This window comes from Nerophis ophidion, linkage group LG06, assembly GCF_033978795.1.
Source record: "Nerophis ophidion isolate RoL-2023_Sa linkage group LG06, RoL_Noph_v1.0, whole genome shotgun sequence".
Lineage (NCBI taxonomy): Eukaryota > Metazoa > Chordata > Actinopteri > Syngnathiformes > Syngnathidae > Nerophis > Nerophis ophidion.
Window position 1 is genome coordinate 30685452 of NC_084616.1, and position 12336 is coordinate 30697787.

The 12336-nt window shown below is 39.2% G+C and overlaps 1 protein-coding gene across 1 annotated transcript in view; it reads right to left on the minus strand.

The window, feature by feature from the left end:
• Positions 1–7356, minus strand: part of esyt1a (extended synaptotagmin-like protein 1a) — a 45732-nt gene extending 38376 nt beyond the window's left edge. The window contains exon 1 of the mRNA XM_061903346.1: positions 6650–7356. Coding sequence (XP_061759330.1) covers positions 6650–6946 — 297 coding nt within the window. The 5' untranslated portion in view covers positions 6947–7356. The remainder of the gene's footprint in view (positions 1–6649) is intronic.
• Positions 7357–12336: the final 4980 nt, after the last annotated feature.

Below are 12336 nucleotides of genomic sequence, written 5' to 3' on the forward strand. Positions count from 1 at the left end.
GCCACACATTCTAGATGGAAGACAGGTCTGGACTACAGGCAGGCCAGTCTAGTACCCGCACTCTTTTACTAAGAAGCCATGCTGTTCTAGCATGTGGCTTGGCATTGTCTTGCTGAAATAAGCATGGGCATCGATGATAACGTTGCTTGGATGGCAACATATATTGCTCCAAAACTTGTACATAGGTTTCAGCATTAATGGTGCCTTCACAGATGTGTAAGTTACCCATGCCTTGGGCACTAATACACCCCCATACCATCACAGATGGTATGGCGGTGAAAAAATTATTTTCCTCTTTGTTCCTGAGGACACGACGTCCACAGTTTCCAAAAATCATTTGAAATGTGGACTCGTCAAACCACAGAACACTTTTAAACTTTTCCGCAGTCCATCTTAGATGAGCTCAGGCCCAGCGAAGCCGGTGGCGTTTCTGGGTGTTGTTGATAAATGGCTTTCGCTTTGCATAGTAGTTTTAATTTGCACTTACAGATGTAGCGACAAACTATAGTTACTAACAGTGGTTTTCTGAAGTGTTCCTGAGCCCATGTGGTGCTATTCTTTACACACCAATGTCAATTTTTGGTGCAGTACCGCCCGAGGGATGAAAGGTCAATGTAGGTTTTCAGGCTTGCTGCTTACGTGCAGTAATTTCTCTAGATTTTTCACAGCCTTTTGATGATATTACGGACCATAGATGGTGAAATCCCTAAATTACTTGCAATAGCTTGTTGATAAATGTTGTTCTTCAACTGTTTGACAATTTGCTTACCCCTTTGATCACAAAGTGGTGACCCTCGCCCCATCCTTGTTTGTGATCGACTGAGCATTTCATGGAAGCTACTTTTATCCATAATCATGGCCTGTTCCTAATTAGCCTGTTCACCTGCAGGATTTTCCAAATAAGTGTTTGATGAGGATTCTTCAACTTTCTCAGACTTTTTTCCACAACATCTAAAGATGTTGCAGGCATCAAGACCCAAATGAGCTAATATTTGCAAAAAATAACAAAGTTTTCCCGTTTGAACGTTAAATATCTTGTCTTTACAGTCCATTCAATTGAATGTAGGTTGAAAAGGATTTGCAATTCATTGTATTCTGTTTTTATTTACGATTTACACAACATGCCAGCTTCACTGGTTTTGGTTTTTGTGTATGAATGGCCACATTTAAATTAGGAAGCTGATCTGTTTTTGCGATTTGTGGTAATTTGTCATTAAATAGAGGCCCAATGGCTTAATTGAAACGTATACGTATATAGTAGTACCTAAACTTACAAGCTTAACTGGTTCTGTGGTGTAATTCTTAACTGAAAACACTTGTATCTCAAATCAATGTCTCCCATTGAAATTACATAAAATCAATTGGTGTCCGGGCCCCCCAAAACAACACCATTTTAACATGCCGCATGCCTTTTAAAAAGGAGAACACCAACTTCTAGAGAAGAATATTGTATAAAAACTATACAATAACATTTACTACTAACACATTTCATAGTTTTATGAAGTAATAAAATATTATTGTACAGCTTTTACCTGTACGGTAGCTCATGTGCTGTTAGTTGGATACCCCTGATGTTGATCATACCTTATGGCAATAAGCGGTGTCCTATTATTTCTCACAATGTGTATTTTAGATCATTTGATCGAGCTTCATGCATGCATGCACACACTGCTTGCTCTCACATGCTTTCTTATATCCAGATATGGTGATCCATGTCTTGTGTTTATGAGTCAGTTTTTGAAAGCCACAAAAGGTCAAGAACTGCTCCACTGAAGTGAAAAGAGCAAATATTTTCACACAAAAATGTATATTGCGTGTGAAATCCTTTTTAGCACAGATGCATTTTTGGAAAGTGCTGATGATAGGAGAAGGCTTACTTGAAAATTTAACTTCCCAATGGACACTTATTATGTACAATACGTATGGGTGTCCTGATCTAGTATTGATATCAGATATTGGTCCAATATCAGCAAAAAACAAGTGTCGGATGATATCGGCTCGCATGTAAAATCTCTGATATAAGCTCCAGTACCAGCAGTCCTGCAGTGTGTTTACTTGTGCAAAGCTAGACAGCCAGTTAACATCTAAATGTCCTCCAATAACCACACAAAGTGGGTCCTTTCTTGTATTTTAAAGGTCAATTACAAAATGCTACTAGAGGAGTTAGAAGCTAGACATACGTAATAGGTGTCCTTGATTGAACAATACTGCAGTCTAAAACACAACATTGGTAATTTTACACAAGTGTAAAATAATTATAGTTGCGTATAACTTAGATATAAAGTCTCCGAGGCAGAAGCATATTAGATAGGATCCAGTAACACATGTATCCGCATCATCTAACTTCCTGCGTCATGAGCTTAACTTAATGAATTAATGAGACCATTGTATGTCACCAAACAACAAATTAAATAATAAAAGCAGGAGGTCATATGTCTGTTATAAGGTTAGTATTGTTCATACCTACCATTGTTCTTTGAGAAATGTAACTTGATCAACCTTTTTCTAACATTCAAAAAACAAAAACCCTTATCTCCCCCTTATTGCTTTTAATTGGCCGACAGGACAGCGATAACTGAATTCCTGCGAAGTAGGAATTATTAATTATAAATCCCATATTTTCATAGCTAGAGCATTATTAAAACACCTTTTAACATCATGAGAGCCCTCTTGACATGAAATAAGAGTATTACTAATATTGGTAGTTTACTGTTGATATCTGGTTACTTTCTGTTGTAACATGGTTCTACCTACACTTCTGTTAAAATGTACTTAACACTTATTCTTCTGTTTGAATACTTTACATTAGTTTTGGGCAATACCACAAATATGGGTATTGATTCAATACCAAGTAGTTACAGGTGCAGTAATGGTCACATCAATGCTGATACTGACATTTCAATTTTCAAGATCATTGAAAGATTAATTTTTGGATCACAATTATAATCAGGCAAAAACACAGGATGGCGGTGTAACAATATCAATTAAATATTAAAATAATTTCCTACTAATGGTTCTGATTTAAATCTTTTAGTTTTGCCCTTAAAGCCTTCCTGTGTGCAGGAATTTATTTCCTGAGTATGTAAACCATACCAAAAACGACAAAATATTTTTTGATAACAAAAAAATATTGCTCTAACCACTTTGGTATCGCACTGATACTATACTATTTGGAATCGCTATTGTCGATATTTCTATCGATCTCGCCCACTTTTGTTTAAATTCAAGAGCTCTAGCTTAGCAGTTAGCATATCCTCCTACTGTGGGTAATGTAGCATGTTTATTTATTCTTTGTTCTCCAGTGATAATGATACTGTAATAAACGTAGTTTAAATGCCGCCATGGAGGCAAGGATTGTTGACTTAAAAGTGACTTCACAATGTGGAGGCGGTAGCGAGAATGCTAAATTAAGATTAAGATTTTACCGCTTATTCCTTTTGGGGTCGCGGGGGGCGCTGGTGCCTATTTCAGCTACAATCAGGTGGAAGACGGTGTACACCCTGGACAAGTCACAACTTTTGTTGTTGTGAAATTTGCAGAACACCGCTAGAATGTGTCATCAACATGCTTTGTCGTAATATTAAAAGCTCTATCGTATGTGAATTATATATAATTTATATTGTATATTGTCTGTATCGTGCAACCCTAATTAATCTTTTTATTTGATTGAGCCATTTCATGCTCTAAAATTGATAACATTTTGTAGAATGTTGAAAGGCTGTGAAATTTGAAGCTGATGTGGTGTGGCACGACTTAAACAAGGCAGGAGTTTTATTTAACAAGTATATTTCATATGTTTGGCCACTGTAACATTAAACACAGTTTGAACAGCAACATTGTGTTTGAAAATGTAATTAAGGGATTTTTTTTTGTCGTACCACTATGCAGCCCACCTACCGAACCACAGTTTGAGAATCCCTGAATTAGGGCAATCATTTTATAGAATTTGCTTTAAAAAATCTTTATGTGCAATATTAAGAAGCTGATGTGGTGAGGGATGACTGCACTATGATTCGTGCTAGTATCATATCGTATAAATATCGGTATTGGCAATGCTCAAAACTCGAATATTGATATCAGAAGTGGAAAACTTTAATCAGGACACCCCTACTATATCATCTAATGCAGTGGTTTTCCAAACTTTTTTAAGCAAGTACCACCTAAAAAAGCACCTGGCTGACCAACATTAAAATACAGATTCGTAGTAGGCATAGGTATTCATTAAAAACAAAGTCAAGGTTTTATTTAACAAGTGTATTAAATATTTTTTGGCAACTGTAACTTTGAACACAGATTGAACAGTAACATTGTGTTTGAATACTTAATTAAGTGATTCTTTGTCATACCACTATGGAGCATACGTATCGAATCACAGTTTAAGAATCACAGAATGACGGCAATCATTTTGCAGAATGTACTCAAAAAAAATATTTATGTGCAATATTTGAAGCTGATATGGTGAGGGACGACTGTGCTATGATTCTTGCTGGTATCCATCCATCAATCCATTTTCTACCGGTTGTCCCTCTCGGGGTCGTGCTGGTATCGTAACGGATAAATATCAGTATTGGCAATTCTCAAAGCTCTAATATCAGTATCGGAAGTGGAGCACTTGTATCGGACAACCCAGCCCCGGCAGGCACGAGACGTTGATATAACGTTGATTATACATAAATGTCTTTTAAAAATGATTTTGGAAAAACGTCGCAAAATAGTTGCATTTGTAAATTGAGATAGTGTTTATGTCCAAAGTTGGATCCATGTTGTTGGTTGGGAAAAAGACCAAATTTCAACGGTCAAATCAACGTCACAACTTGACATTGAATAAACGTCATCCAAAAGCATGTTGTTTCAACGTATTTGTGTTGTAGAATATTGCTTGGGAAATGAAAAAAACTCAATGGTCAACTTAACGTCAGAGCCCAACATTGATAAAACGTTATATGTTAGACGCTAGGACGTCATTCAGCAAGTTCTCAGCGTTGTTTTAATGTCTTGTTAAAGTTAAAGTACCAATGATTGTCACACACACAGTAGGTGTGGAAAAATGATTATTTGCATTTGACCCATCACCCTTGTTCCACCCCATGGGAGGTGAGGGGAGCAGTGGGCAGCAGCGGTGGCTGCACCCAGGAATTATTTTTGGTGACTGCTGGACTATCATCTAATGCAGTGGTTCTCAAATGGGGGTACTTGAAGGTATGCAGAAGGGTACGTGAGATTTTTTAAAGTATTCTAAAAATAAAAACAATTCAAAAATAATTTATAAATATATTTATTGAATAATACTTAAACAATATATGAATGTAAGTTCATAAACTGTGAAAAAAAATGCAACAATGCAATATTCAGTGTAGACAGCTAGATTTTTTGTGGACATGTTCCATAAATATTGATGTTTAAGATTTCTTTTTTTGTGAAGAATTAAGTTCATGAATCAAGATGGATCTCTATTACAATCCCCAAAGAGGGCCCTTTAAGTTGATGATTACTTCTATGTGTAGAAATCTTTATTTATAATTGAATCACTTGTTTATTTCCAACAAGTTTTTAGTTATTTTTATATCTTTTTTTTTTTTTCAAATAGTTCAAGATCGACCACTACAAATGAGTGAAGTGAATTATATTTATATAGCGCTTTTCTCTAGTGACTCAAAGCGCTTTACATAGTGAAACCCAATATCTAAGTTACATTTAAACCAGTGTGGGTGGCACTGGGAGCAGGTGGGTAAAGTGTCTTGCCCAAGGACACAACGGCAGTGACTAGGATGGCGGACGCGGGAATCGAACCTGCAACCCTCAAGTTGCTGGCACGGCCGCTCTACCAACCGAGCTATATATTGCACTGTTATACAATTTAATAAATCAGAAACTGATGACATAGTGCTGTATTTTACATCTGTATCTCTTTTTTTCAACTAAAAATGCTTTGCTCTGATTAGGGGGTACTTGAATTAAAAAAAATGTTCACAGGGGGCCCGTCACTGTAAAAAGGTTGAGAACCACTATCTGATGCAGTGGTTTTCAAACTTTTTTCACCAAGTACCACCTCAGAAAACACTTGGATCCCCAAGCACCATCATAATGACCAACATTAAAATACAGTAGCGTAGTAGTCCTAAATATTAATTAAAAACAAGGCCATGGTTTTATTTAGCAAGTGTATTTAATATGTTTACCCACTGTAACATTACACATATGCATATTTATGCGATTTTTTGGGGGGATTTGAGAATCAAATTGTTTTTTGATTGATACTTTTATTAGTAGATTGCACAGTTCAGTACATATTCCGTACAATTGACCACTAAATGGTAACACCCGAATAAGTTTTTCAACTTGTTTAAGTCGGGGTCCACGTTAATCAGCTCATGGTACAAATATATACTATCAGCATAATACAGTCATCATACAGGTTAATCATCATAGTATATACATTGAATTATTTACATTATTTACAATCCGGGGGGTGGGATGAGGAGCATGGGTTAGTTATAATGAAAACTTGCCGAGGGGACTTATACTTATTGGTAAATAAAGAGCAAATCATGAGTAGTTTAAAGTGTGAGGACTGGAGGACCTCAGCTCTAAACTAGACAGAAAGAATGAGCATCATGGCGGAGAATGAGTAGATAAGGACTCTCCTTACCCAGGGTGGCAGGTCCCGTTTGGCTCGGAAGAGATGGGCGGTGGTGAATTCCCTCTCGTTCTCCAGTAGGTACATGGCCGCGTTGAGCCGCCTGGCTTTGTCCAGCCTGGCGTGCTTCCAGCCCATGTAGACCAGGAGCCCCAGGAGCACCACGCTGATGCTGAAGCCGTAGTACCCGGCCAGGTACACCGGCAGCAGCGCGCCCAGGCATTTAGCGAAGGACCACAGGGCGCCCGCCGCGCGCTCTCCCGCGGGGGCTTCGTCCAGCGAGCTCGGGGCTGCGACCGCGGAGGGCATCGCTCGAGCCGTTACTTTTCCCCCCTCCTCTCTCTCTCTTTCTCCGCCTCGCAGCGAAGTCCTCAAGCTTGACAGCTGGAGCGGTTTAAAGCATCATGAGACCCCGCACTCTTCGCTCAGTTCCGCAGAGCCCCCCCTCCACCAACAAATTCTGTTTAGTGGACGTGTCTTCTTCTTCTTCTTCTTCTTCTTCCTCCTCCTCCTCCTCTTCTTCTCAGCGGCAGCAGCGAGCTCTAAGGGGCGGGCTCTCCGCCTCCAATCCTCTTCCACGTCAAATCCAGCAGAATTAACTCACACACGCACGGGAGTAAGTCAAATGGCGACACGGTGCAGACATGCATGATAATCATGGTGGTTGCGGGAGCTGCGTGCGGCCTGCGTGCACCACAAGTCATCCTCTCCACTGCGGCATCCTGCTGAGCACGACAACAGGTTTGATGTAAGGGAGGTGTTCGTGCTCAGTGAGGGGAGTCCTTCCTGCACGTAATAAAAGCATTATTAAAGATAAATAATAAGAAAATATATATATATATATATGTTGACGATATCAAATCGTTTTATGTTTGTTATCCTGGCTGGAAGGAGCAGAAACATTTAAAAAAAAAAAAAATAAATAAAAAAGGGTAAATTAATCCATTAAATTTCTACCGCTTGTCCTGTTCGGGGACGCAGGGGGTGCTGGAGCCTATATCTCTGCTGCTTCGGGCAGATACACCCTGGACAAGTCGCTACCTCATCACAGGGCCAACACAGATAGACAACATCCACAAATTCGCAGCAAACAAAAATTCTGGTAGATAATTGCATGGCTTTCACATTTACAGTAATTTGTTGTGAAATATCTTTACAGCAATCATTATGTCCTCTCTCCATATATAATATGGAGAGAGGACATAATGATAAACGGGTCGTGCGGATGGAAACTGATACATCGATACCGAATCTTTGTGCGCTAATATCGATTCTCTAATCAAAATATCTACACCAGGGGTCACCGAACTACGGCCCGCCGGCCGCATCCGGCCCGGCAGCATCCAAAATCAACCCCAAGTTAAAAATAAGTAAATATACCGTATTTCCTTGAATTGCCGCCGGGGCGCTAATTAATTTAAAACCTCTTCTCACTCCTGTGTTTACCAAAGACATGCGCTAAAAGTAAGCATGCGCTAATTATTTTAAAACCTCTTCTCACTCCGGCACTCACCAAAGGCATGCAGTAAAAATTAGAGTGTGATGTAAGCTTGGACCTAAAATCAATCAATCAATCAATGTTTACTTATATAGCCCTAAGTCACTAGTGTCTCAAAGGGCTGCACAAACCACAACACAAACCACTACGACATCCTCGGTAGGCCCACATAAGGGCAAGGAAAACGCACACCCAGTGGGACGTCGGTGACAATGATGACTATGAGAACCTTGGAGAGGAGGAAAGCAATGGATGTCGAGCGGGTCTTACATGATACTGTGAAAGTTCAATCCATAATGGATCCAACAAAGTCGCAAGAGTCCAGTCCAAAGCGGATCCAACACAGCAGCGAGAGTTCCGTTCACAGCGGAGCCAGCAGGAAAACATCCCAAGCGGAGGCGGATCAGCAGCGCAGAGATATCCCCAGCCGATACACGGGCGAGCAGTACATGGCCACCGGATCGGACCGGACCCCCTCCACAAGGGAGACTGGGACATAGGAGAAAAAGAAAAGAAACGGCAGATCAACTGGTCTAAAAATTGAGTCTATTTAAAGGCTAGAGTATACAAATGAGTTTTAAGGTGAGACTTAAATGCTTCTACTGAGGTGGCATCTCAAACTTTTACCGGGAGGGCATTCCAGAGTACTGGAGCCCGAAATGAAAACGCTCTATAGCCTGCAGACTTTTTTTGGGCTTTGGGAATCTCTAATAAGCCGGAGTCGTTTGAACGCAGATTTCTTGCCGGGACATATGGTACAATACAATCGGCAAGATAGCCTGGATCTAGACCGTGTAGTATTTTATACGTAAGTAGTAAAACCTTAAAGTCACATCTTAAGTGCACAGGAAGCCAGTGCAGGTGAGCCAGTACAGGCGTAATGTGATCAAACTTTCTTGTTCTTGTCAAAAGTCTAGCAGCCGCATTTTGTACCAACTGTAATCTTTTAATGCTAGACATTGGGAGACCTGAAAATAATACGTTACAGTAGTCGAGGCGAGACGTAACAAACGCATGGATAATGATCTCAGCGTCTTTACTGAATAGCTCTCATCTTCTTCCCTTTATGCGATTTCAAATTACCGGTATTGAAATCAGCCTCCTACATTTTGAAAATGATGACAGGGGAAGTGTCACTCACGACGTCACGAGTTTGACCAGGCGGTAATACTAAGCATGCGCTAATTATTTTGCGAAGCGAGTTTGACCCGGCAGTAATTCAAGGCAGGCGCATACTATATGCCCTGCGGCAATTGAAAGAAATACGGTACTTTTGAAAAAAAATTATCATTACTAAATTGTCCCGAGTGTGTGAATGTGAGTGTGAATGTTGTTTGTCTATCTGTGTTGGTCCTGCGATGATCAATCGTCCTGTCCCCTTAGCAGAAAAACAGCCCCAAAGCATGATGTTTCCACCCCCATGCTTCACAGTAGGTCTGGTGTTCTTGGGATGCAACTCAGTATTCTTCTTCCTCCAAACACGACGAGTTGAGTTTATACAAAAAAGTTATATTTTGGTTTCATCTGACCACATGACATTCTCCCAATCCTCTGCTGTATCATCCATGTATCCATTTTGGCATATATATATATGTATATATTATATACATATATATAATATATATATATATATATATATATATACATACAGCCAAATCGTTTTAACCCAATGCGGCACCGAGTCAAAAGGTTTTGGGGCCCCGCTATAATAGTCATGAAAACAGTATTAATGATGACCGCAGCAAAAGTATTACCGTTTTTAAAAAAACGTGATGGATAACTGCACTTTGATGAACTCATGGACTAACTGGCACTCGCTCAAATACTAACATTAATACAAGAGACATAACGTCGTTCCCTGTTAAGAAATGACAGATGCCGATCTTCAGTAAACTTATACAAACACATTGCTGCCTGAGCAACTAAGGCAGGGGATTCAAACACACAGTTATGACTGCCCTCAGAGGGCCGCTTGTAATCGTGAATAATTTATGAATGAAAATGTGTAGGGATTCACCTTATGATGATTGCACAATTGCCTGAGCGTTTGATTATTAAAACATTTTTAGATTTTGCATCAAAAACTGGCAGCTCAGTCGCTATAATTTTACCGTAAAATTTACAATGGTTTTACAGCATATTGCTGTAAATGGAAAAACGGTACTATGTTTTTTTTACGGTAAAATTCTGGCAACTGAACTGCCAATTTTTACTGTAAAACCTATAGTCACTTTTAAAGTGATGGAAAACTTGCTGTGAAATCATAAGCCTAGCAGATATTTATCATTCTTTTTATTTTAACAAAAAAGTTTCTAATGTATGATAATGCAACAAATATAACACTATTAGATAATAGTAAAATTAAAAAGTTATGCAATACATATATTTTTCCCCTTCAAAATGTAAGAAAAGTTAAAGTACTTTATAAACGCAAATTATGTCAAAGCTTTCGCAGGCCACATGGAATGTGGTGGGCCAGATCTGTATGTTTTGGTATTGAATTGTGTCAATGAGACATTCCTACCACAAACCAGATGCACAAATAAATGTGACCTACACACTGCAGCCAGAGTGGTCTGGGTCACAGACATGGTCAGACACTGGCTTAAATTGGTTTAAATTAGCATTAGCTAATACAATGCTAACTTGAGTTAGCTCAGGCCCGTTGTGCGTTCTCTCTGTAAAGACATGGATTGGTTTTGTTCAGAGAACTCCGGGCATTTTGCATAAAATGCATATAATGCTCTGTGACCCAGACCGCTCTGGCTGCAGTGCCCTCTGCTGGTTGTTTAGGGGAGTGTGTAGGTCACATTTGTGCATCTGGTTTGTGGTACAAATGTCTGAATCGACACAAAAGCCAAAAATTGATCCACATATGCAAATTCAATACAAATACAAATACAAAATCAAGCATCTTTATAAACAAATCTCAAAAATATATTTACGGATAAACGTTTATTTATACAAATTATTTATTTATTTGTATATCACATTTGTATTTGTATATTTATTAATATATGAATATCTATTAATATCATATTGACATATGTAAGTTGATGTGAGACAATTCTACTTCCATAGATCTGCCCCCCAGGCCTTGAGTTTGCGCACTGAACCTCCGAGCTGTGCACTTTTAAGCCGCCTGGTTCAGTCCCTGCTATTTTCTGTACTGCCTGTAATTAGAACATGGGTTGTCTGCATTAGAGACAAGTGTGCTGGCTACCGAGCTAAAAGCCTGGGCAATCAACCCATTAGCCAACACTGCTCTTAAGGTCATCAGGGAGTGAGGGTTTACCAACGTACACATGGCCCAGCCACACAGGCTGACCTCCGTAACACGCTCTTAAACAGAATGATTGACACTTTGAGGAATACCAGATGCCTGTGTTTTTAAGGTGCGTTTAAGGACCACTGAACAGAGTGGGGGGCCACAACGACCGCCATAACATAATCAGTGAAGCATAAGAAACACAAACCAAAAAAAGAAAAAAAAAATGTTAGTTTTTCTTAATTATTAAGGAAAAATAAAAAACACAATATATACGTTATATATCAATATATATCAATTCAATACTTGCTGACAGTATTTTACTGTGAAACAATACTGTTAAATACTGTGAAATACTGGTACATATTGACAGTGTTACAGCTCTTATTTATAATGCATTATCACTAATGCAATGTTTGTGCACCAGTCCCAGCTGCACTACCTTCATTTGAGGCAGTGAAATAGATGCGTCTGAAAAGCCAAATTAGCCGTATTTGCTCAAAGGGTGTAAAGTTTGTTGGTCTTTTACTCTGCAAACATGGCGATCTCCTCACACAGACCATGACACTATTTACAGGACTTGTTTTGGAATAAGTCAATCATAAATAAGCCACCTGCTCACTAGAAATACAAAAAAGAAAGACTTCTTAAATGTATTACATATTCATACCAGTGGTATGCCGTCAGAGCCAGCAAGGCCTTCTCTGCTGGCTTAACATAACCAGAAATGAAGATCATAATTAAAGATAAAAGTAATTATGGATTTACTTTTCCTAAATATCTAAAAGTATTCATATTCTCTTAATGCATACTTGCCAACCCTCCCGGATTTTCCGGGAAACTCCCGAAATTCAGCGCCTCTCCCGAAAACCTCCCGGAAGAAATGTTCTCCCGAAAATCTCCCGAAATTCAGCCGTAGCTGGAGGCCACGCC